General features: G+C 30.7%; 2 protein-coding genes and 1 pseudogene across 3 annotated transcripts; 1 reads left to right on the top strand and 2 right to left on the bottom strand.

Moving 5' to 3' along the window:
- Positions 1–2,327: 2,327 nt before the first annotated feature.
- LOC111288624 (GBF-interacting protein 1-like) lies at positions 2,328–8,070 on the bottom strand (annotated as a pseudogene). Its single transcript, XR_016341500.1, has 9 exons — positions 7,765–8,070; positions 6,908–6,949; positions 6,532–6,600; positions 6,305–6,431; positions 5,630–6,184; positions 4,801–5,068; positions 4,091–4,379; positions 3,293–3,742; positions 2,328–3,104 (listed from the first exon to the last, which is right to left on the bottom strand). The product of XR_016341500.1 is annotated as a GBF-interacting protein 1-like (transcript).
- Positions 8,071–9,697: 1,627 nt separating this feature from the next.
- Positions 9,698–12,685, bottom strand: LOC111288804 (oligopeptide transporter 1-like). Its single transcript, XM_089760320.1, has 6 exons — positions 12,154–12,685; positions 11,973–12,070; positions 11,322–11,891; positions 10,893–11,160; positions 10,618–10,800; positions 9,698–10,375 (listed from the first exon to the last, which is right to left on the bottom strand). Exons 1-6 carry the CDS (start codon positions 12,628–12,630, stop codon positions 9,752–9,754), a joined length of 2,220 nt encoding a protein of 739 aa, XP_089616446.1. The 5' UTR covers positions 12,631–12,685; the 3' UTR covers positions 9,698–9,751.
- A 5,120-nt stretch (positions 12,686–17,805) lies between these two features.
- On the top strand, positions 17,806–21,687 carry LOC111287936 (serine/threonine-protein kinase D6PK-like). The gene is made up of 3 exons (XM_089759410.1): positions 17,806–18,164; positions 18,925–20,006; positions 20,606–21,687. The coding sequence occupies exons 2-3, from the start codon at positions 19,051–19,053 to the stop codon at positions 21,468–21,470; spliced, it is 1,821 nt and encodes a 606-aa protein (XP_089615536.1). The 5' UTR covers positions 17,806–18,164; positions 18,925–19,050; the 3' UTR covers positions 21,471–21,687.
- Positions 21,688–27,872: the final 6,185 nt, after the last annotated feature.

Genomic DNA, 27,872 nt, shown 5'->3' on the forward strand with positions numbered 1-27,872 from the left:
AGAAATCCCTTAACCAAGGACCCAACGATTCCAGGTGAAAATTGAATGACAAGATTATATTAGATCCCTTTCCCATTCTCAAATCCAAGTTCCAGGATTCCTTTCCTGTTCTTTTGTTGATCAAAAAGCTTGGAACACAAAAGAATACAGGGAGTAATTCAAAGCCCCTCAAACATCTGTCTCCAGTTATCTTGTTACATGTACTTATCAGCAATGTAGAATATGCACAAACATGCCATGCAGTAATGCGAAGGTAAGAGTAAGTACACAAATGGTAGGCTGGTAGCCAAGTGCCATGGCAAGTAAAACCCATACTTCTTGCAAGCCACCGTCAATAGGGATGGCAAATATATCCAAATCGATTGGTTTTTGACTCGAACTTATAGCCTTTTTTTTTTCCTTAAATTAATAAAATTATTATTTAATATTTTAATTTTATATATTAATAATAAGAATATTATATTTATATATAATTAAAATATAATTTATATTAAAAATATTTTATAAATATTATATCAAATTACAATTATTAAATTAATTTTAAATTAAATCAATACAATTTTATTCATAGACAAATTTGGTCCGATCTATTACATTTTTATACGTATGCAAGTTGATCGAATCAATATTAAAATATAATATTTTAATATCAAATCAAAATAAAATATATATTTTATGAAATCGGGTCGAAGTCGAAAAGAATAAGGTTAACACTGTCAAATAAAGGTGAATTCTGCGGAGTCCGACAGCCACCTTTGGTTTGACATTCATACAACTGGTCTCGAGAGTATTGCTCATTCAACAGAAGCCTACAGCCATGGCATGTTGCAAACAAAACAACATCCTCTATAATTTAGTGAACCCATCATAGCTAAAATTTTGTTTTTCAATGAAAACTTGAAAGCAATTGTAATAGTAGTCTATAGAAAATTATAATTTTCAATAATAATAAGAATAATAAATCAATAAAAAATTTTAAAACTTTACAACCAAATTTACAAAAACTAATTAAATATATAAGTTATAATAGCTGTGAACGGATCGAATATGAACCAATAAATATATATTTATAATTTATTCATTTATTTTTTAAGAAATTTAGACTCAATTCATATTTGATAAAAAAATTACTTTATTCATTTAAGTTCGATTAATTTAAGTGATAAAATATTTACATTCGATTTGTATTCGATTCAATTATATTAGATGATTATATTTGTAAATATTAAATAAATATGTTCATAAATATATATAAACGAAAATATTTATAAATAATAAATAAATCATAATCAAATATATTTAAACAAAATCTTAAATTAATATAAATAAAGTCAACCGAGTTTAAACGAACTTTAAAATAAAAGATAAAAATAAAATTTTATTATTATTATTATAAATGAATAACAAACGAATAATAAATGAATAAATTTTAAACGAATTTGTTCATAAATATAAACAAATCAAACAAACATATGTTTATAATCAATTTATATTTAAGATCATTTATTAAAATTTAACAACCAAACAAAAATCAAATATATTAACGATAATTTTTCGAAATTCTATTCTCGAAATTCTATTCGTTTATACCCTTACTAGAGACTAAAGTTGTAATTGGGTCAAACTAAACACTACGTTTGCCATTTCCTCCAAAACGGCAGAGTCTGAATAGTTTTTGAAAATGAAATTCACAGGAAATATTTGACGAGCTTAGACTGACAAAAGTTTAGAATTATTTTCCCCTGAAATGAATATTGTCGTATGTATGATTCATTGATTTGTTTTTTTCAGTGCTTATAAATATGAATTTCCCACGAAATATTTGAGTTGCTTCATTTGTGTGGTTAGGTAAATCCTTCCAGATGGGAGATAAGATAGGTTAGATTGAGCCCAAGACTCTTGTTTTTTGGATAAATGAGCATTTTTATAATCCATTCTACCCAATCCATTCATCTCCCGTGGTTCACAACTTTCTCACTCTACTCCTCGTATGAAAATTTTTTCCCTCTTATAGTTCACTCCTATAACAGCATCAAAAATCAACTAAATTTTAATGAAATTATAAAATTACCCTCACCCTTACTTTCGACGCCATTGCCCCTCCTAGTATCGGAAATGAACCATAAAGTTATGAGTGAAAAAAAAAAATTCACAGACGTGTAAGTGAGAATGTCACAAACCACAAGAAGCGTATATGGGGTTTACCTTATATAAATATCACCTGACAATCCCAAACTCTTGAAACTTGTTGACGAGTAAACCATATATCTCACTTAACACAAGAACCAATGATTTAGTGCATAAGATAATCAAGTGTAAGGATGAAATGGAGGTAGAACAAATGAGTAGAACCTGATAATCACCATGTAGCTTTTCACTCAAATATGACCATGAGCCAATTAAGGAAACTAGGAGAACCTTCTCATATTCCAGTTACAGCTTGTATCATCTTTCCTCCCTGTTCAAAATCTAATTTACAGGTGAGACATTAGAAAGGAAAAATTGGCAAAATCCCGCCAAATCTATTGACCTCTTCAGTTCCTATAGAGTATCTTATGCGAATAATTAGTTCCAATTGTAAAAGTGGAAAAGTATGCTACCAAGGACAACACCCAAAGAAACGGGGGAAAAAGATGGCAGGTAAAAAGGTAAAAGAAGTAAGCAACATATTTCCTCACCAGACATTACCCTTGTATATTTGATCTGCCTTTAATATTTACACACAAGAAGCAGGCCAGAGTTTTACCCTCCCGAAAAGTTCCTCCATGTCGTTCTATGTTGCATCGTGATGAGATTTTAACAGTTCAGTAATTAGTGTTCCAATTTATCTGTGCAAGCTGAGGCCGTTGATAAGCACTAGTTAGGGAAGCCACAGTTTCGACAGCTGCAGCCATGGCTTGAGACTGTTGTAGCAGGGTATTAACATTGGAAGGAGCAGCCATTGTTTGTGGTGGCTGATAAAGTCCAGCAAAGGAACCATGACCAGCCGGAACAGGAGAGAAAGGAAACTGTTGACCATGAAGAGAGAGGTTGTACAAAGAATTAACCTGCAAGTTGGATAAATCTTGCCCTGGTGCATGCATCCAGAGAGCTGAACCTTCATTCTGCAACCAAAAATAAATCCAGAACATTGTGTTAAAATCAACTTAATAGTTGCTAATAGATAAATACCATATGCATATAAGCTAAAAGAAAAACCCCATAACTACAGTCATATAATATATTATGGTAAAACGCGTTCGATAGAAAAAGGTTGGGAAAAGTATAAACGTAAAAGGAAAGCAAAACCAACCAGTGATACAGTTGTGTATATATGATTTTCCTTCGACTGCGATGCTGCAAGATCCTCCTTCCTAGCAGAGCTTCCAGAGGTCACAGATGGAACAGATAAATTAACACCAACAGGTGGAGATGCTAATGTACCATAGCCAGATGGAATTGCTAGGTGAGAAGGATTTCCTGCATTAGTCGCTGGCTTGAACTGTGGAAGAGGGAATTTGACCCCAGGCGCAGCTGCTCCAGGTGGCATGTATACGTTGCCAGTTGAAGGTTGCTGAGGCAGTGCAGTTGGGCTTAAAAATTGATGCATTGCATGCATATAAAAAGGTGGAAGATATTGGGGATAAGGAAAGTAATTAGGTGGAAATGGCTGCCGGAAAAGGTGAACGGCTTGTGGGGCTGCAGCAACAGAGCTCTGAACAGGGGGTTTTGAACTGCCAGATGGAGCTGGAGAATTCCCAGTCTACAAATTTAGCAAATCAAGTCCAAGAAGCACGTAATTATAATAGTAAAAAGATGTCACTACGAAAAAAGAAAAACAATACAAGTTAATTTTCTGAAGTTCACAGGAGTTCATGATAACTTTTTCTTGTCATGTTCCACGGTAATTAAGAATGATGAACTATAAAAAACAGTAGACAGAAGAAAGTACAAAAAATAAAAATGCCAAGTACTAAAACGATTTTCTAAAAAGAACACTTTAAGCTGCCTGAGGAGATGCAAGGGAGTTTAGAATTGTTAGAATCACAGTGGAGTTCTGTAACCAATTAATCAAAAAATATACAGTTATGAGGAAGAAACAAGTGCTTACAGCAAAGTTTGTAAGGCAAGAAACATCATGTGTCTGAGCCTCAGGTCCGTCAAACCGTGCAAGGTAGCTTGCTGATGCTGGAATGAAACCAAACCCATAGCTTGGGACATTTGAAATGACATTCTGATTACCTTCTGGGTGCAAATGCATTTCTTGATTTGACTGATCAATTTTCAAGTCTGCATCAGGTGAAACATCACCATCTGATTCTGGCACTTTCTCAAGCTCAGGAAGAGATTGCAGTTGACCAGCATTATCCCCTTCCACGGCTGATAATATACCTTGGCTTCTGTAGAAATCATAAAGGCCCGATAAGATCTAAAATATTAAGAAAAAAATAGATAACTAGAAATATTGTTTGGAGCTCCCCAACACTCTAGCATTATATATTGATAGCAAATTAGGAGCATCTAAAATGTTTTTCCTCAGTAATCCCACCAGAAGATACAGCAGAAAATTATTCTTTTTTATTCTTTTAAAACAGCTGAATGGCAAAACATCGGGGCTCCATTATCAGTTACCACATGGTCATGTAATTGCTTTAATCAACTAAAGAAGAATTGAGAACTAACATACCACCAACACCTCAAAACTAATTGTTGAGATGAATAAAACAATTTTGGAATCACTAGATACTTTCTAGCAGAAGAAAAACAATACATCAAACAAAACATAAATTCTAATACATGTAGAAACTAAAGACCACCAACCTAGAAGATGGCCCTCCAGCAGCAGCATCACTACCCTGAGAAGTTCCAATAGGGCAAGCAGAGTTAATCTCCACACTAGTGACATTGTCGTGATCCATTCCCTGTCCAAAACTAGCATCAAAGCTTCCAAAAGTTAAGCCATTGTTCAACGCTTCAGAGACTTGGAAGTGGGTAGGAAAATTAACATGTTGACCATTGGGAACATTTGAATCAGCAAGCAATTGGGAATTGGCTTTAACAGTGACAGCTGCAACCTCAGATGTGACCACTGTTTAAGAAACAAGAGCCAAGTGAAATATCCATTAAAAAAACCACCAAAAGGAGCAGAAAGACAACCTTAAAGTATAAGATTTTCTATATCAATATCTAGGTAAGGGACACTTCAAAAGCAGGGTTCATTATAGAACAATAAATTAATGACTTAGCAACACTTTGCTTACAACAAGCACTTTATTATTATTAAAACAGAAGTAAAAAAATTGAAAAAGGCAGTCTAAAGCACAACAATGGGTGCAAAATCCAGCCACAGCTAGCAATACAAAGAAAAATACAAAGAATCAAGCAGGATTTTCCAAAGGGATCTTTTACCCTTTCACCCACGGTAGGGAAACAGAAGAACGGCATAGCCAAACACCTCAGATACTATACCTACCCACTGCCAAAGAGAAAAGACTAAAAATATAGGCCTCCTACACAAGCATTTCAAAATTACATTATTGTACATCAAAAGGAGGAAAAGAGGACAGACCAAAAACAACATAAATATCACATAAACCACTAGAAACTACCGTATTTTACGGTATCACAAATTAAACAAAAGAGGTAATACCTTGTAGCTTGGCAGGCTCTATAGGCTTGGACTGCTTAACCTGTTCGGCAACCTTTGATTTGCTGGGGGCCTTACTTCCATGCATTGAGCTTGGAACCTCAGAGACTGTTTTCTTAGTCTCAGATACATCAATATCAAGGGGGACATGTTTGTTTACTCGAGTATGATTTATTTCAGCAGCTTCCTGTTGGCGTCCAATTTCATGTTTTATTGTACCCAGAGCACCAGCATGCCGCAACACAGTTGGCACCAACACAGGATCTGAAGCAGATGAATAGACACCAGCCACCGATGAAGAAGTGGCAGAATTGATGAGGCATTAGAATTTGATGTGGACCTCTCTTGACCTCTGATCAGAGAGACAAAGGACCGAGCAGGAATGGGGGCAGGTGGTTCTATAACAGCTGGTTGCCCTGAAAAAGTTGTTGGCTTGTTTGCAGGTAAGATATCTTTAGTTTCACTATTAACACCGTCAACAGACAATTGGGGTCCACATCCATACAGGAGCTCCCATTTGGTAAAGTTGTAGTGCCATTTGGTATAGAAGTTGGTGTTCTATAAAATAACAAAACAATATTTAGGTTTGATAAAACATTTTTCTCTAGAATTAGCCAAATAATAGCTGCATAAAAGTCATATTTAGATGCAAAAACTGATATCATTATGCTTATTTACTTTATCGTGTGAGATGCTGCATTATTTTTCACTTTCTGAGTTACCGGCAAAGGCATAGAGCCTCTATCTGAGGTATGATTAACTCCATTCTCCCTTCGTGCATATGCATTCCTTCCACCTCCGGCATCTTAAAAGAACAAGGCTTTTTACATTAGCAACTTACCAAAAAACAAATAAGTTAAATTCATACATTGATGCATAAATAGAAGAGAAAAAAAAACTAATACCTTTTCGAGATGATGTGTAATAGTTCCCTCGACTGCCCCAGCCCTCTCGTCCATGTGCACCATCTGTCTGCATAAAAAAAGAATTGAATTATAATTCACATTTCACTAAGCTAACTAAATCCAACCAAAAATATCTTTCAACTAAACCAAATTCTAGTAAGTAAAACTCTGACACATTACAGCAGTTCAGCATTTTTTTTTATTTCTTATTTTGCAACTAGCATAATTGTTACAAAGCAAACATCTAGACCACAGTCCTATATAACCAATAGATTCATTAATAACCAAAATTCTAACTGCAGGTGGAAAGAATAGAAGATCAAAATGAAGACAAATTTTAATTTCATTAGTTGGAAAGGAAAAGAACGCTTGCCTCCTTTTTTCCTATTGCGTTTTCCTTTCACCTCATGAAACGTATCTGCCAACCAAACAATTGATGGTCATACTTTCAAAGAGTAAACCATAAGATACATTAAGCAAAAACAAAGATTAAAATTAATGCAATTTGAAAATCCCCAAAGAAAGCTAATCACAGTATGTCAATCCAGGAAGCATTCTTCAATGGAACCAAAAAGAAATGCTACTTACAAGCAATGTCCTTTTCACATATTTGCATGCAGTTAAATTATAATCACATAGATTTTTTACTAAAGGAAAATTTTATCTATCATATGCGACCAAAGCAAGGATTAAAAATTAAAACTTCGACTTTTAGAATATAGATTTGTTACTTTAAACTAGATTATCAAATTATGATGGTAAAACTTAATTATTAAAACCTCCAATCAACCAGATAAAGATTGAAAAGAAAAATAAAGATATTGGCAGACTGCTATAGCTGATAAATCAAAACAAAGCACGCAGGTTATCAAATATATATAACTTCTTTAATCTACTCCCATTTCCCAGAAGCCAAACAACATCCTTAGAAAAACAAAACCAAAAGACCAAACAGTGCAAACTTCACTTTCCATTAGCAAAACACACAAAAACAAGCCAAACCCACCTCTCAAAATCCCAACTTTCTTCAATATTCCAACACAAAATACGAAACCAACAAACCAAATGATGCACAATCCAGTTTCCATTAGCAAAAACATAAAAAAGCGCTAAAACCACACCTCTCAAAAAATCCCAACTTTCTTCACTCTTTCAACACAAAACCCACACAGAAAAAAACAGATCATAAACCCAACAAGCCCTCAAAAGAAATTTTTAAATCTTCATTTATACCCAGATAAAGAAGCTTTTGGGCAGTTTCATTAGGATCCATAGAGCACTCCTTGAGGACTGCATAGATTTCTTCATCGCTATGTTGTTTCCCCGTGATCTCCCTTATGCTTTGGATCGTTTTCTTTGCATTGTACGGGATCGTAGCCCCTGACCCGTCAGCGCCACCTCCGCTGCCGCCTCCACCTTTGCTGCTCATGGTAGCAAAGAACGAAAAGAGTAGAGGGCAAAACAAATGGGAAGAAAAAGCAGAGAGAAAATGTGTAATGTATTTATTTTTATAGTAACTAGGACATAATACAATAACAACACTGAAAAAAACATGTAGTATGTATTTTTTTTTTTTATATATATATTTGAATTTGATGAATGCTGAGAGAAGAGAAGAAGAAAAGCGCTAATTGTTCGAAAGTGGGGAAATGAGAAGAAATTAGAGGTATTTTTTCGGTTCATTTAATTTTAAATTGAATTATTTAAAATTAAATTAATTAAATTATTTTATTTTATTTTTTTATATAATTGGATTTATTAATTTTAAAAATTAACCTATCAATTTTAATTTAATTAATTCAATTAATTTTTTTATTAATCAAATAATAAATATATTTAAATTAAATTAATTTTTAAGCTATTAATTTCAAATATTTTAAATAAATTAAATAAAATTATTCAATAAAATATTTAAATGTAAAAGTATTATATTAAAATTTTAATGATTTTGAAATAAAATAATCTATTTTATGTATTTTGATTAAAATTTTAGTTAATTTTATTTTTTAATCGAATTAAAAATAACTTGAAATTCACAAATTTTATGCAGATTTCACAAACTCCTACAATAGTTTCATACCAATTTCCTAAATTTAATAACAATTATACATTTACAACTTTTAAATTAAAAAATTTTATGACATCAAATTACAAACTCCAATAATTTCACAATTTGAAATCCACAAATTTCATGTATATCTAATAATTTTTTGTTTATCTCTTTTGCTATTTTTATTTCTAATAGAATTATTTCTTATAAAATTATGGTCTATTTGAATTACTTTTCAAGTAAAAGTCTAACCAAATCATTATTCCACCTTTTAGTATTGAATCTAAATCCAATATGTTTCAAACTCACTTTACTTCATTCATATGAAAATCAGAGGACCATGCAATTTTTCATTTCTTTTTCATCTTAGAAAACAAATCATCATTACCATCATGAGGCCTAGTTTAGCATTGCTGTTAAAAATAATTTTCCCTTTAAAAACCTGCTTTTGATTTAACCATAATGCTAAATATCAAAATTGCATATGGTTTTTCAGTTTAAAAGTTTGGTTTTGCAACCTAAACTAAAAAGCTATTTAATAGGTGCTTTTACGGTGAAAATGTGCTCTTGGGCTGAGATAGAAAATCACTGTTTTACCTATATTTTTAATATTTTATTATTTTAAACATATTTTTTTTATATGTTTCACTTACTCACAATATTTTTTTTACTGCAGTATTAAACACTTAAAAATTTTAACTAAAGTTTTCTTATTACACTTTTTAAACAAACTTTTTTCAATCCAAACTTTTGTCAACAGCAATAGCAATACTAAACTAGCCCTAAATGAAATGTTTCAAGAATTCAATTGAAAAAAACTGTGATACAATCAACGAGACCTTGATTTAGTAGTAAAGAAAAAGCTCTAGAACCCTTAGATTCCAAATTTAAATCCCATCGTATGTGAGTTTGATTCAATTGTATATTATGATTTATTGATTGGTTTAGTGATTTCTTAATTATGAATGTCATATTTGATTATGATTATAACTTTTTGCATACTTATAATTTTACCAAAAAAAAAAAAGTTGAGATATATAAAGATAAAAGATGTTAAACAACATTGAAACTTCATAATGGACATTCAGTCTTTCATAATCAGAGACATTAATAATTTGGTTTTTTCTTTTCACATTCATCTTATTCCCAACAAGATTAACAAGGACTAATTCAAAGAACTGGACATCCTTTAGCCACAACCCCTGGTGCTGTAGGGCAATGTGCCAATGGACAATGGTCACTAGCCTCCAAACCCCACCAATCTGGGCCATAAGAATTATCAAAGGATTGCAGGACAAAGAATATGAGTAATCCCATAAACCCAACCCCAGCATCCAAGGCAGCTGACAGGACATAAGTGTGTCTAGCCCACCATCCTTTGTGCCTTTTGTAGATAAACCAATTGAAGAAAATTCCAACAACTCCCCAGCAAATGTAGTGCACAGCTTTAGCTGATGGCAAGGCGCTTGCACCAGAAATGAGAAGAGGCATATGAATGAGTTTGATCCATTTTTTCTCTGGGTATTTGATTGACAGCAACCATACAGGGAAAGGAGCAAGAAAACCAATGAGAAAGAACCAGTTCAACTGTGGGTAGTTGCCTAGACTTGTGAACATTCTGAGTGGGCCTACAACTCCCCATATGATTGAAGCGTTGTAAAAAACGTTGTCTCCAGGACATGTCCATGGGCTCCCTGTTGGCAACAAATCTGGAAGACAAATATTCTCTACAGTTGACAGAAGCCACCATGTTGTCCCAAAGTAGCAACATGAAGCAACTATAGTTCCTACTAGCTGATCAATGTAGCATAATAAAAATGTAGGTTAGTAACAAATCAAAATTCAAAGTAGCTCAATGTTTATCAAATATAATCAATAATTGAATCCAAAATTTAACTTGGTTGTTTCATACAATAGATACTTTTAAGAGGAGCAACTAGTAAATTTAGAGCTAGAATCTCAACATATGTAACTCATTTCTTCATTCTCAGACCACGGCCTCTTACATTAAAAAAACATATATACTTTATAATTACCTGAGCAATGAACATTGATTTGGGTGGGATCTTCATGTAGAGACCTAATTTGAGGTCCTGAGTCAAGCTAAGAGCTTGAGCCATACTAATGTAGCCATAGGTCTTGAAAGAAACATTAGCAAGGGGCTTTCCAGGGTACAAATACCCGATAATCAACTCGGTGATCACATTCAGGCCCGGTTGCTGCACAACAGAAAATATAATTAATAGTATAATCAATGGAAGGCTTGCTACTTTTTGTTTCTTATTTATGTTTTTGTTCAAAATAACCATACCGTGTTCGTTGTGGCTTGAATTATGCCAACAGGTAAGGTGAAAAATAGTGCAATGGTACAAGCTAGCAAAAGCCCCCACCATGGGAGCTGCAGCTGTTTGCCGAAACCTTCACAGGCAAGAAGGGAAAGGGCCAAAGTTGAAATTAAGATAACATAAAACCACCAATCAGGGACTGCCTCATAGTTCTTCTTCATCAATCTTGTGTGCACATCGCTAAATTTCTCCTTTACTGCAGATTTTGCCTTTCTCCACAATGTCCAAATTGTCCTGTTCATTTTTTCAAGAAAACAATGAATTAAAATCAAGGAAATTTGAAGGAACCCGACAGTTTTATATATATTATAAGTGGACAGGCTCGAAAAAAAATCCTGAATCGTCACTGAAAAAAAATATCAACAAGGAAGAAAAAGTAGAGTAGGGAAGCTTACTTTCCCTCAAACAGGGCGACATGTGAAATGCTAGCCATTAGAGTTGCAAAGCTCAATCCATAAGTGATGGCAAACACAGCACTCATATAGAGTTTGCTATAATTATCATAGCTATCCAGGTTGATGTCGAATGTCTTATCGTTGAGAATTCTAGTAATGTTGTAGATATTGCCAGCAGCATCATAAGTTGATGAAGTGATCAAAGGAAATCGTCTAGCTTGGAATACATTCATCCAGTAAGCAATGGGAATAAGAATATAGAAAACCAAGAAAAACCCAACTAGGGTATTGACAATGGAAAATAATGGTGTGGGAAGAGGACTCCCAAGGAAAGCAACAGTAGACCAGTCAAGACCAAAAGAGCCAATGCCAAAGCCATTTAAACCTGAACCAATCTGTTGGGCAGTTATTGAATCCTTCCATATCCAGCAAACAAAAGAGAGGGCTGATATTGATGGGAAAAGGTAGCCTGGAATAACATAGTAACTGAAGCTAGATATGAAAACGATGATGAAGAATTGTAGCCTGGAAAGTCTTCCCTTTGGTCTCTTTTCTTTCTCATTCAATGCCCTGCAGTGTAATTTGTAAGTTGTTCAACATAAAGAAGAACACCGATATCTTTTCTATGGAAGTCATGACGATGTGAAGTACCTGAACAATGAGACTTGGACTAGGTTCGATGGCCACCACATGTAAGGGGAATCAACCAGGTACTTTCTGAACAAACCAGCCCATCCATATCCAAGCAGCTGAATATTATTAAATAGGAGGAAATATCAGGGTTTACGTATAATGAGTTTCCTTGAATGAAATCAAGCAGTTGACATGGTACCTGAGTAGTTTGTGCTAGCAATAAGGCTGCAAGTGGATGGAGTCCTCTGTGGTAAAAGGCTTTGACAATGGTGATAATATGTGTTGCATAAACCGAACCTGATCCGCAGCTAGCAAGGATGGTAATCAGCACATGTTCTTTCATAGAGAATGGTCCCGGATTCAAAGAGAACGACCACTTGGTGAATGGGACTGTAATTTTTGTGTCAGGAAGGGTTGCAGCCATTAACCTCCCTAGAGGTAACACAATGATTTGCGCGGAAACTGAACTGATATAGAGTTGATTAGTCCGGTAGCTAAAGAAGTCGTTCACAAACGCAAGAATGCAACAAGATAGCAGCCCAAGAAACCAAGTTCGAACTGTCAAGGCTACTTCTGTTGGGTCATCTGTGATTGGTACTGTCAATCTCACTTCCTCGATAGGGTTGTCATTCACTTCTTCATCTTCTGATAAACAATCAAACAATATTTCCATCATTTAGTCATAACCTATAGTGTTTGATCATCACATAGAGAGTGATTTTACCTTTTCGATTGATTCCACGTTGAGATTGAGGAAGAACCTCTTTCCCCACTGCTGCCATTGCCAGACAGCCTTAACTTTTTCACAAAATGAAACAAAACCAATAACAAACTTCGCCAATGGTGTAGCAATTCTGCAACTACAGCCTACCAGCCTGTTTTATAAGCAAGTTTTCCTTTTTCATATTCTTGAAATGCTTAGTTGTTTACAGCTAATACAATTAATGTATCAGCCTGAATTACTGTCTACATTCTTGCTTTAGCCTGGATCAAGCACATTTACCTGCCATAATTAGCCAACGAGTTGACAAAGAAACCAAAACTAGACTTCTTTTTTCAGATGGATTCTTTTAAGGCAAATAATTTTACAATCTGGGAAACTATGATACTATCAGATTGGTTCACAGGCCAAACTATGGTGGTCTTGTGAAACATTTCGATCAAAGACAAAACCTGTTTGCTAGCTAGAGTTCATGAACATGATGTAATGAATTCTTTTATTATTATTAAATGAAAAAAATGGGAGTTTTGATCTAATGAAATCAAATTGTTTTAAGTTTGTATATATTTCTAGACATCCTCAGGAATATGATAATTTTTTTATACAAAAACAGTGAAATTTCCACCCTTTTTCAATTCTTCCAAATATGCAAAATTTAAGGAATGTGATATATTCAAACCATTTATTCATATATGTTAACGGTAAAAAACAGATATTTACATGATTTTTTTTCTATGAAGGGATAAATCTTAACAAAAAAAAGACCAGAAGGGCAAAGAGATGGAGAAAGATTTGATTGTTTCCCTTTTTCTGGGGGGGGGTTTTGTTATCTTTGTCCAATTTCATTTTGATTTGATCAAAGTTATTTGATATTGAGATTTGTTTCCTTTCTGTGAAATAATATTAAGTTTTCACCAAAAAAAAGTAATTTTTTGTGAACAAAAAATATATAATTTTTCATAAACAAGATTATTAATCAAAATAAAATTCATGAAAAGTACTTAAAAAGCAACAAAAATTAATGACCTTTCCAATTTCATATCCAAAAAAAAAAAATTAGAGAAAGAAAAAAAGAAAACTAAAATTTACCAAAGGATGTAAAAAAAAAAAAAAACTTTATTCACCTTTCAATTCTTTTCCATATTCAATTATTCATTAAATGCAATTTCTTTTCTTTCCATATTTAATTTCATATATTCATTTCATATAAAATCCTAATAATTCATATATTTATTACATATTTTATATAATAATTATATATTAAAATTTATATCAACATAGAAAACACAAAATACCAAGATTTGATATTTGCCAAAGATTAGTGGCACTTGGTGTAACTTGATGATTCTGTGTCAGAATATATATAAAATGAATGGTTGGTAGAGTGTTTAGTCATCCTTTAGTAATAGAAGTAGATAAATTAAGGAACAAATGTCAGAACAAATAAAAAAAAACTTTTGCTGGATAACCTCGTAATGAAAGGGACATTGATTTTTAGATGTCTCTTACTTTCTATCCAATTCAAACTTCATTTGGACGAGTGACAGAAGAACCTTCACTGAATCATGCATGCCATTTTATTCCGTGCTGTATATATCATTTTATTCTTTGAAATTTTAAAGATTCAGTTATAATATATAATAATTTGATAATTTGATAATTTGTATATTTGTATTATATAAAATATTAAAATTTTATATATTTATATGATATTTTATGTAAAAATTATATATCATAATTTATATTAATATAAAAATATAAAATATATTTTTTAATTTTATTAATTTAATTTATAATTTTTATGAAAATTTTAAATTATATTTTTTTTATATTTTTTATCATATTATTATATTATATTTAAAATTATTAAATCTAACGCATACGTACTATTTTATTCACTAAACTTTTAAAAGATTCAACCGTAATAATGGCGCACGAAGCAAAGGAACACTCGATGTTTTACAATTACAAAAATAAATGATCGGAGTGCACTACTTTTTCGTACACTTCAATGATTGTGTGTCTTAGACTCAGAGAATAAGATATGAGAAAGGCAAAGAAACATACACAATGTAATAATTCATATCATTGTCAATTCCAGACAATATCAATTTAACATTGGACCAACTAATGGAATTAATTTCATTATCCTATAGTTTCGTATCAACATATTATATTTAAAATTATCAAAATTAAATCATTCAAAAGTTTGTATTTTTTTTATTTTATTTTATAGAGGGTGTGAAATTGACAATTTAACCAAATACATATCTTTGAAATTACCCAATGCAACCACTAAAATCTAGATAATAAAAAAGGATGAGACAATAATTCAATAAAAAAGAATCTTGTGGTCCACTTTTGGTTCATTATTAGTTACAAATCATCTATGGAATCAATTAAGATTTTATTTTTTAAAATGATTAATTTTAAATAATAATACGTGATAAATAAATAAATTTTTAAATATTATATTAATTAATAAATTTATAATTTAAATATTATATTAAATATTTTACAATAATTTAAAAATTATTCATAATATAAACTAAAACAAACTTTAGAACAAAGTCCAAAAACATGATGTATGGTCGGTCCAAGACATTCCAAAACAAAATACTGTCAACATCCACAATTTATCTGTTTCGTGACTTCACAAAACTTTGAAAAACTTTATCAATTCATTGAAAAATCACATAAAAAAAAGTTTTGCAGTCAAAATAAAATGCAATAAAAAATTAATAAATCACTTAATCATTTTGAATGATAGTTTAATTGTCACATCATTAACTACATTATTATCACTCATGCATGATTTATATATGATTTCGTTGATTTGAATATCGAAACGTATAATTAAAATATTACCTTTAATGCTCTCTTTATTTTATCATTTTTGACAAACCTAACAAACCCATCATCTCAATTATTTTACTCTTTCGACAAATCTAACAAGCTATCATCTCAAACTCCAAAATATTTTGTTGTCACCAAACTAAAAAATACAAAAGTAGTTCGTTCAATTGGATATGTTTATTCTCTTCGATGAAAAAGTATTAGGTTTAAGTTTTATTGGTGATTATTTATTAGAGTCATATCGAATGCACAATTTACAGTCACTTATTTTAGGTTGTCAGGTACGATACATCTTATTTTAACCTAAAGGATTGAGCGAATTATCTACTTTTAAATTTTTCTTACAAAAAAAAATCTATATTTATCAAAAAGGGATTGATTCAAATGATAAAATAATGTATTTTAGAATAAAAGTTTTAGGTTTGAGTTTCGTTAATTATTTTTTGTTAAAATCATCTCGAATGTATAATTTTTAATCATTATTTTTAAACTATCGGATATAATATATTTTATTTTAATTTCAAAAATTGAATAATCTTTGAATTTTTTTTGATAAAAAAAAAACTATCTATCTTTAGCATTTATGTGTTAAAAATTTTTCACGATTCCCCCATAAAATTAGATTTGATGATTTGTATCTTTGTTTTATATAAAATATTAAAATTGATGTATTTATATAATATTTTATATAAAAATTATATATCATAATTCATATTAACATAAAAATATAAAATATATATTTTTATTTTGTTAAGTTCATACGTAATTATTATTAAAATTTTAAATCATATTATTTTTATATTTTTTATTTATATCAAATTTATATTATATCATTATATTATATTTTAAATTATCAATCAATCAAATTTCAATAGATAACTTAAGTGTCCTTGGTAGTACTAATTAGAAAGGCCCATCTCATCTGAATCTTGGCCGTCTGATCTTATTCATCAAAGGCTAATTAAGTGATGCTAAAATGATCCAATAAGCTCATCAACAACAACAATAACCACAACCCATAAAAGCAAAAACAGGGCTGTTTTCTGATGGACCACCCAAATTTAAAGGAAGCCAACAAAAAGGGCAAAACACCTTTTTATCCTTCTCTAAAACATAAATAAAATGAAAATTAATAAAATTTACTCAATTATTTTTTTGATAAATTTAAAATTTGATGTTTTATTTTCCTAAAATAATATGCCTGCCCTTTGAGGAGAGAAGGGATAAATTTAAATTGAATCAATTATATATTTTATTTTTAATTTTTTACTAAAATAAAAGATAAACAAAAAGTTCAAAAACAGGTTGGAGCCTTTGAAAGGCTCATATGTGTTTTTATTTATTTATTTATTAATATATTAAGAAATTTAAATTTAAGTTTGATTTAAAATTTAAAATTTTATTTGAATTTAATTTAATTTTAATTTTTAAATTTAAATTTAACTGGAAATAAAAATTGAATTGCTTGAATTAATTCGATTAAATTTGTTTATTGAATAAAAAATAAACTCAATTTTTATGCTTAACTTCAAGTTTTATTTTTTATATTTGTACTCAAATGGATATAAATATAAAATAATAATTTTTTAATTAAAATAATAAAAATATATATATTAAAAATACAAAAATTCAAGTAAGCTAGTGAGTTACTTGAATTAAATATTAAATGTTCAATTCAACTGTTTAATAAATCAAACTATTCAAGTACGAATTCAACTCAACAATAAATTAATTGATTTTAAATTTTATTTAAATCAAATCTAAATAAATTATAAAAGTGATAACAATTCAGATCAAATCAAATTTAATTTGATTTTTTCAAATATTACATACTATCATAAAATTTTAAAATTGATCTAAACTTGAATCGAATTGAATTTTCATTTGATCTAAATCAAATCGAATTGATTTATACATGTTTAGGTTGGTTTATAAGTTTTTAAATTTTAAATTTTTTATTTTTAATATATTATTTTCATATAAAATGCTAATATATTTAAATAAATTTTGATATAAAATTATTATTTTTATTTTATAAAAATTTGAAAGATATATAAAAATTAAAAAAAATTATAATTTGATTGAGTTCTTTTTTTAAAAAAATTTTTTATATTATAATCTGAAATTTGATTTAAATTTAATATATATATTTAATATTTAAATTTGATCTAAATTAAATTAAATATTATAATTTTAAATTTTTTTAAAAAAAATTTTCACCCCTAATTTATTATGAGCACGTATAATTTACGGCTTTAATTTCAAAGTCAAAATGATAAAAAAAAAAAAAATGCATTGAAATAATTGACCCATCCCTCCCAAAAACCAAAAATCCTTGCTTTAACTTTGACCCATCTTCTCTCACTTTTCATGGTAGACCCAGCCTCTCTTCCATCACACACACTATATCTCTCTGTCTCTCTGTCTCCTTGTCAAAAGCTCCTCTGTTTCTCTCACTTAATGTCTTTCTCTTTCTCTCCACATATTTTCTGGGAAGAAGAAGCTATTAATTCTCTTTATTTTATCTCTTTCTCTAGTAGTTAGTAGGGGAATGAGAGAGCAAGTTGGCTTCTTTTTTGCTCCACTGCTAAAGCAAAGGGCTTTCAAAGTTCTGATCCTTGAAACTATATCAGGTACTTCTTTTTTCTGGTCAAAGTTTCTTTTTTTGCTCTTAGCTTTTAACTGGTTTTACGATTTCCTTAGTGGGTTTTTTTAGTTTCTACTTTGTTTTTTAGCATATGGGTCTTAGTGGGGTTTTGGATCCAAAGGTGGGTCTTTTGTTTTGTTGAGAGATCTCTATTGAATCTTCTTTACTTTGTTCTTATCTTCTCCTCATTGGTTTATTTTTATCTGTGTTTAGAGAACTATGAGGGACTACATTTTTGCTGTGATTTGATTAATTTGTTTAACTCCTTTTTGTTTCTCTGGCCCTTTGAATCCTGGTGACTAAAATGGATTGCATTTCTTAGTTGGTTAGCTGTTCTCCTTTTTACCACAATGAAATTATTTAAAGTTTTTTCTTGCTGGGGTTTTTTTTTTTTTTTTTCTTTTTGGAGATAATCTTGATATGGTTGTGCATTCAATTGTCTGTTTTCTATCCACTTTTCATTGTTTTTTCCTATTTGGTTTTCTGTTTATCCTTAATTTCTGATGAAATGGTGAAGTTTATCCTGGTAAAGGTGCTTATGGATTTCGGTTGTCTGATACCTAAGCTTGAAAAGGGTTTTGTAATGATCTGGTTTTGATATTTAATTCAGGGATCACCTGATTTTTTGATGTAATAGATCAAGCAACTAGTTGTGGTTTGTTGACTTTCATTTAGGTATGCTATATATTTGAATATCTTATGGTTTTGAAATTTTGTTTGCTGGTGGTAATTTTCTGTGCTTTCAGTTTGTAGATGATGGAGTTGAAGATGAAAGTAACTAGGATTGCTGGTGGGGGGACCATGCATCAGTGATTGGGCGTAAGTAATGGGTTTGTATGGTTCAATCTATGTAACAAGTTTGCCCTCTTCCGATGGACTCGAAATCTGGTGCCAGACATTCCTCAGAAAAGCAGAGGAAACCTTTTGTTAGCCAAACAGCCGAAGGGAATTCTCGTCAGCCTTCTCCTTTACAAATCACAAAGACAAGCAAATCGGAGCCAGTTACACCTAGGACAGTACCTAAGAGTTTGCAGCAAGTTGCATCCAAACAAGATTCTGTTGCAATCATAGAGGATATAAAACCATTGAAACCTCATAAATTAGAGTCTGTTGATTCCTTGACTGAGAAAGTAGATTCAGGTATATCCTTGAGTAATCCAAAAGAAGCTCCAAATCATGTTGGTTCTGAAGTGAGTCAGATTGGTGGATTACCAGATGTTGCTGGTGAACAAGAAAAGAAAACATCAGAAAATGGAATTAAATCAGCTTTGGCTAAATCCAGTGATGGGGCCACGAGCCTTCTCAAGGCTGGTGGACATACAGTTGGTGATCGTACAGATTATATTGAAAGTGGTAAAAGCAGCAAGTGTAGAGGTAGCACAAGCAGTGATGTGAGTGATGAAAGTACATGTAGCAGCTTAAGTATCAGTATTAACAAACCTCATAAGGCAAATGATACAAGGTGGGAAGCCATACAGGCTGTCCGAGCAAAAAATGGCGTATTGGGTTTAAACCATTTCAGATTACTGACGAGATTGGGCTGTGGTGATATTGGAAGTGTCTATCTTTCAGAATTAAGTGGAACAAAGTGTTATTTTGCAATGAAGGTGATGGATAAAGCATCTTTAGCAAGTCGTAAGAAACTTCTTCGAGCTCAAACAGAGAGAGAAATACTACAATCTCTGGACCATCCCTTCCTTCCAACGTTGTATACCCATTTCGAGAGTGATAAATTTTCATGTTTAGTGATGGAGTTCTGCCCTGGGGGTGATTTGCATACACTACGACAGAGACAACCGGGAAAGCATTTTACCGAGCAAGCTGTAAAGTATGAGAATCCTCCTTCTTGTAACATCTGTAGGGTTGAATGTGGATCAAATTTCTAGAATATTTTATTATTATTTTTATCTTTTATCAGTATTGGTATTGGTATTAGTATTAGTATTAGTATTACTGTTGGCATCTTTGCATTGCCATGCCGCATAGTAGGTTTATCTATTATAACTGATAATAGGTATATGAACCACCTGACCGAAGAAAATAAGATTGAATCAGCACACTGCCACAAAGATTGTCACTTGTCAGTTCTGTTACATGGTGAGAAGGTACAATCATATTGGAACTTACATATAGTGATTGTTGGTCGGCATATTGCCAATTTGTTTCTGGCTGAAGAAATTAATTTAGTTCCCTTTTTCACATAGATGGATCTGTCTTTGAAGAATTGCTTCAAATTATAAGGTTGAGTTGAATATAATGAAACAGTTTTGCATTTCTGTTACCCTGTGGTTAAAAGGTTGATATTTTGATGGTTTCTGGATTACTTAATAATTGTAAGACGAAGATTGATTGTTTCTTTATAATTTGATGACAATAGTTTGACACCAAATTCTGATAGTCATTGCTATGTTTTCCTTGTATATGCAGGTTCTATGTAGCAGAGGTTCTCCTTGCTTTGGAATATCTCCACATGCTTGGTATTGTTTATCGTGATCTCAAGCCCGAAAACGTTCTTGTTCGAGAAGATGGACACGTAATGCTTTCGGACTTTGATCTTTCCCTCCGTTGTGCTGTTAGCCCTACACTAGTCAAGTTATCCACACTTGACTCTGAACCCTTGCGAAAGAATCCAGTTTATTGCATGCAACCCGCTTGCATTGAGCCGTCCTGCATCCAGCCATCATGTGTGGCCCCTACAACATGTTTTTTGCCTCGCTTCTTTTCGTCAAAATCCAAAAAAGACTACAAGCCCAAGAATGACATGGGGAACCAAGTCAGTCCATTGCCTGAGCTTATTGCTGAGCCAACCAATGCTCGCTCCATGTCTTTTGTGGGAACCCATGAATACTTGGCACCTGAAATTATCAAAGGTGAGGGACATGGAAGTGCTGTTGATTGGTGGACTTTTGGGATCTTTTTGTATGAGCTATTGTTCGGTAAAACTCCTTTCAAAGGGTCCGGGAACCGAGCAACGCTCTTCAATGTCGTAGGCCAGCCCTTAAGATTTCCAGAATCACCAGTAGTAAGTTTTTCAGTAAGAGATTTGATAAGGGGCTTGCTGGTCAAAGAGCCACAGCATAGATTGGCATATAAGCGAGGAGCAACAGAGATTAAGCAACATCCCTTCTTTGAAGGAGTAAATTGGGCTTTAATTCGTTGCGCGAGTCCACCGGAGATTCCGAAACCAGTCGAGATCGAGCGGATTCCAGCCCCCACATCATCAGCTGGTGATAAAGTTGCTGTTCCTGCTGCCAAGGATCAGAATAACTATCTGGAATTTGATTTCTTTTAATCATTCTCTGAAACATTTTTCTGTTTGTTTTCCTTTCTGTTTTCTTTTTGAATGTAGAGTTTATCAAATGTTGATGATGTGCAAATTAGGATTTCTAGAATGATAATGATCATACGCTTGATGTCTTAAGCTTCAAATTTGTATTTGCATAAGTGAAAAGATCACGTTAATTCTGCAATTTTTATCTTTTCATGAGAAATGTAGCATACTTAAACGATATAGTCTTGATTGTTGATCAAATATTAGATGAATAAGGGTATAAATGAACAAAACTTCTGAAGAACTGTACATGAACAGATTTGATTTTTGTTCGCTAATATTCATTTATTAAGTTTATCACGAGCAAAATTTCAATATTCTTTAATTAAACGAGTATCCGTTAATTACAAATATAATTAATTTGATGAATACGTTAATGTTTGATTCGTTTTATCCTTATGAAAGAGCCTGAAAGTGTCCAACTATCTCTTTTGCTCCTCTTCAATCAGTTGAAAGATTAGGAGAGAATAATTTCTAATAAATATATTAAACTTGATGTAGAAAGATTATGAGAAAATAATTTCTTATAAATTTATTAAACTTGATGTAGATAAACCTGATTAAATTGGTCCCAAAAAAATATATATATTGGATGAAGCCAAAAAGCCTCCTTTTAACAAAACTTGAAGAAAATATGTTCCATCCTTTACACAGTAACATCGTATCCTCCCAAAAAATCTAAGCCAACATAAAATCACCATATAAAAAACTCTTTACTTTACAAGAATTATATACACATGGTCTGGTCTCTTCTTTTAATTTCACCCACCTTGTTGAAATTGGATTGCTATCTTTTTTTTTTTTTTTGAGGTCACATGATAATTTAAAATACGATATGATAAAACGATATAAATATGATACGAATATAAGATATGAAGATGATAATGTTTAAATTTTAGTAATAATTATATGAAGGTTTAATACAATAAAAAAATTATTTTATATTTTCGTATCGACATTAATTATAATATGTAATTTTCATATAAAACACGATATTAATACATAAATTTAAATATTTTATACGATACAAATACATAAATCGTAAGATTTAGATCATGATTTTAATAGCTCCTTAACCAGCCAATTTTGAGAAAGCTTGAATTATCTCAAGGCTTGAAACTTTTAGGACAACACGTGAGATTGTTAAACTTGAACCTCAGATATATATACATTCATGTTTTTTTCTCTTGATAAGTTGATTTCTACCCTTAATTTGCTTAAGATGCCATCTATGCATAGATTGTAACTTTTGCTTTCAAAATGTTCATTTAAACAAAATAAAAGAGTGTTTGTCTTAGAATTTATGACTTCTCTCATTTTACTACTACTTTTTTTTCTCAAATTATTTATGTCAAAGCTAATTTACCATCAATCAACTTTAGAAACAAGGAATTTAGAATATAACATTCAATTCATGGGATTTTGTTCTGTTTCAAAATCTCTTAAGGGCGCTTGGTTCACATGATTTTAAATTTTGAGGGAAACTGTGATTTTTAGAAAAGTGTGAATTTTTAACAAAAGATGATTTTTCATGATATAAGATTGTTAGATTCATGTATTTAATTGGGAGAATCTTAAATTACTTAATCATATATTTTTATTATAATGTCTTTCACTATATAAAAAACACAACAAATTGTCAATAAAAATAATAGACAATTAACATGTTTCAACTCCTAGAAACGTTATATTCAAGTGCCTAAATATAAAAAAAAATTATTAATCAATTACTGCATTGAATTCGTCTAAGAAACGCATGAAATAATCTACAATTGTTGTGTTTCAAAGCCTAGAAACGCAATATTGAGTGGTTTAAAAAAATTTTCATTAAAAATTATTGTGTTTCTATTCCAAAAATGCAATAAATACAACAATTAATGCATATGAAATCATAGAATAATATAAAAAATTATTGTATTTAACTTCAAAGAAACAAAATAATTGATTATACACATGTTTTAAAAAATGAACAATTATTACGTTTTGCTTCAAAGAAACACAGTAATTCGTTATACACATGTTAGATTGCAATGAATAATTACTATGTTTTTGTTTAAAGAAATGCAATAATTAAGCTTTAATTAAAAAATACAACAAAAACCCTAACTCCAAAATCAAATTGATTTTATTTTTATAGCCCTAAACCCTAAAACAATCAGTCGAACCCTAAACCACAACACCCTCAACCAAACCCCTTAGGCACTTTGTCTCTGTCATCACTGCCTTCACCACCATCGATCCCTTGTCGTCAATTGAGGTAAAATGTGTTTATTTTTCATATTTATATTAAAAAACATCTACTTTATACTTTTTTTGCATAAATATCCCACAAATATGTCAACTATTGATTGAATAGTTTTCAAACAATAAACATTAAAACTCATATTTTAAACTTATAATCAAAGTTATGTCATTTTTGTTCATTAGTTTGTTGTAAACGATGTCTTACATCTATGCCATACTGATTAACTATATTTTAATATTTTGATTGTCAACGAAACATTTAAAAAAATGAAAGTAAAAAATGTGTTAAACCTTAGTCATCTTTACTATGTAGGTGTTGAAATTTTTTTTCTCCTATAGTGTGGGTGAAATTCTAGTGTTGTTCTAATTTTTTTTTTGTTAAAAGAAACACAGTAGTTGAGTTTTAATTAAAAAATAACAAATAAAAGCCTTAACCCCAAAATCAAATCGATTTTATCTTTACAGAAGATAAATCCTGAACCCCAAAATCCTCGATCGAACTTTAAACTGCAAAACTCTAAACCAAACCCCCTTGGTGCTTTGTCTCCATCATCGTTGTAGTCACACCATTGATCCCTTATCGTCAATTACGGTAAAAATGTAGTTATTTTTCATATATATTAAGAAGCATTTACTGTTTACTTTTTTGCTTAAATATCCTATAAATATTCCAACTATTGATTCAATAGTTTGTAAACAATAAACATTGAAACTCATTTTTTAAACTTATAATCAAAGATATGTCATTTTTGTTTATTAGTTTGTTGTAAACAATAGCTTACATATTTGTCATACTGATTAACTATATTTTAATATTTTAATTGTCAATGAAATCTTAGGACATGAACATTTAAAAGAATGAAAATAAAAAATGTGTTAAACCTTAGTCATCTTTACTATGTAGGGGTTGAAATTTTTTTCCTTCTTTAATGTGCGTGAAATTCTAGTGTTGTTCCAATTTTTTTGTTAAAAAAAACACAGTGATTGAGTTTTAATTAAAAAATACAACAAAAACCCTAACCCTAATCCTAAAATCAAATCAATTTTATTTTTACAAAGAATAAACCATAAACCTCAAAACCTTTAGCTGAACCCTGAACCACAAAACCCTCAACCAAACCCCCTTAGCGCTTTGTCTCTATCATCGCCGCTGTTACTACCATTGATCCCTTATCGTTAATTGAGGAAAACTGTGTTTATTTTTCATATATATATATATATATATTAAGAAACATTTATTGTTTACTTTTTTTTTTACATAAATATCCCATAAATATGTCAACTATTGATTGAATAGTTTTCAAACAATAAACATTACAACTAATTTTTTACAAAGATATGTCATTTTCATTCAAGTTTGTTGTAAACAATGGTTTACATATCTATCATACTGATTAACTATATTTTAATATTTTGATTGTCAATGAAATCTTAAGACAGAAACATTTAAAAGAATGAAAATTATAAATGTATTAAACCTTAGTCATTTTTACTATGTAGGTGTTGGAATTTTTTTTCTCCTCTAGTGTGCGTGAAATTCTAGTGTTGTTCCAATTTTTCTAGTGAAATTCTATTATGATTCTAATGTTGTTCATATCTATTAAAATTTTTTTTCTTTGCATGCATGATAAAAAAATGTCCTATCCAGGTTATAATATTGCAATCTACATTATTTTAACCAAAAAAAACAAAAGAAGAATCTTTTTATGTGTTTTTTGTTTTGCATGTTCTCGAATAGTGATGTTATAAAATCAGAAAAGAAATTAATCTCTAATTTGTTAAAGAATTTCATTTTTTCTTTTATAATGGCAAACATGGAAAGCTTTGTCAAGGTATAAGATTTTGCAACAGTTAAAAGCTTACTTAAAATAGAAAGTTTTCCTTATAATAGTTAAATTATTAAAGTTGAATTTGATTTTTGATAGGTAAGGTGAATATTTCTTTTGTTGTTGATTATTAGCATTTATGTACATGTATAAATCAATATATGTATTTTATATTCAATATATGTAATTTGTGCTAATGTTATTCCATATTTAAATTGCTTGACATATTCAATATATGTATTTGTTGCTAATGTCATTTCATATTTAAATTCGTATAGATTAGTTGATATTATGGTTTCTGAAAAACACATGTTTACCTTTATCGAACATGTAAAAGAACATGGTGTTGACACATCCTCTTCGAAAAAAAGAAAAGTTAGGGGACGTGGTAAGCTGCATAAAGTAACGGGAAAAAAAATACATGTTGACTTCAATACGGATGGATAACCTATGTTAAGTGGTGCAGGGAAGATGACTAGCCATATTGGATGTGTTGTTCAATAGACAATATCCATTAACTATGACAATTGGAGGAAAGTTCTAGCAAATTTAAAAGATCGTATATGGGATTCAGTTGTGGTAAGTTACAATAATCAAATAGATTCTTATTAATCGTTTATGTTTATTATTTATGGAATGCAATTACGCTTTTGTTGATATCTTTTAATATAATCTTTTAAGGAATGCTTTGACGTCCCAGCTGAGTTTAAGAAGGTTGTGCTACAATCTGCTGGGTTAAAATTTAGAGATTTTAAAAGTAAATTGACAACAAAATATATTTTACCATTTGCTAACAATGTTGAACAATTGGCTCATCCTCCATCGACATATTCAGATGTTATTAGTGATGAAGAGTGGACGAAGTTTGTTTTAACACGTCTGCCAGATGAATTTAGTGTATGCATAGCAAACTTCATTTGTTTTTATTAATTTGATATTCATCAATCTTATATACGGTTATTCAATTTAGAATGAATTGCAAGCTAAACCATTTGTTATTAATTTTATTTTTGTTTTATTTTTACAAAAAATAAAAGAAGCAAAAAAAAAAATACGAGTCCAAAAAGTACATCACTATCGAGCATCAAAAAAGGGATATGCAAATGTGAAGTATGAACTTGTAAGTATTTAATACCAGTTATTTTACACATGGTTTATGATTTTTAAATTCATTTAATGAAATTTCCAACTTATATTTTCATATGATTTTAGGAAATATCAAACTCAAGCAACGCAATATCAAGATGGGATGTTTGAAAAAAAGCACATATGTTAAAATCTGGAACATATGGGAATGAAGTAACTGAACAAATGGCTAAGAAGATTGTAAGTTCATTTTGAAGTTATATCTCATTTGTCACTTCGCCATTTACGCATGTTAATATATTGTATTTATTCATGTTTGCATGTTGTATTTTAGGATGACATTGCTATGAAATTCACATCCGGAGAAATTTCAATTGGTTCTAACGAAGATGTGTTGACCATTGCTTTCGGTTCAAAAGATAGACCTGGTCGTGTTAGAGGGGTTGGGAGCTTTGTTTCTCTAATAATTTATTTCAAAACTCAACCTAAACCCCGCACCTTTAAGATTGTTGAATATAAAGTTATAATAGAGCAACAACAACAACAAATTGATAAGCAACAGCAACAAATTACTAAATTGGAAGCACAATTGGCATCAATGCAAACTAACACAATTTCGTGTTAGTCTTTTATCGACCTTGTCAAAAATGAATTATTGGATAAAGTATTTAAGCAAATCCCTTTTTCAGTAATCGTTATTTTTTTTATTTGATTTTTGTTGTTTGATTATATTTTAAAATATTTGATTTTTGTATGTAATAGGTTTTTCAGCTTCAGATAGTCCCACCTGTGGAATCTAGTATGCATGTGTCAGATTATCTCTAAATTGAGTCCAAATATCACTTGGCTCAACATGCCTAATCAAATCTTGATGTTTAGATCTAGTTGGTTACTATTCCCTTCATCAACATCAACTTCAATAAGGTTAATTACCATATTAGACTTAATAAAATTATGAAGAAGACAACAAGTAAAAATGATTATACATCATGTTTTTATTAGATAAAATGATTTTTCTCTTAAAATTACCGATCTAGATTTCAATATATTAAAACATCTCTTGATACAATTTTTTACTTGAGAATATTTCATATTAAAGTATTCATGGGTGTTGTTGGTTTGTGTCTTAGCGGCCAATCATTCATGTGTTATTTTTGACCTATATAAAGTGCCAAAAATCTTTTCACCATTTGTGTATCCGGTATCA

Source organism: Durio zibethinus, chromosome 4 (genome assembly GCF_047325235.1).
Source record: "Durio zibethinus cultivar Kanyao isolate XHJ-2024 chromosome 4, ASM4732523v1, whole genome shotgun sequence".
Taxonomy (NCBI): domain Eukaryota; kingdom Viridiplantae; phylum Streptophyta; class Magnoliopsida; order Malvales; family Malvaceae; genus Durio; species Durio zibethinus.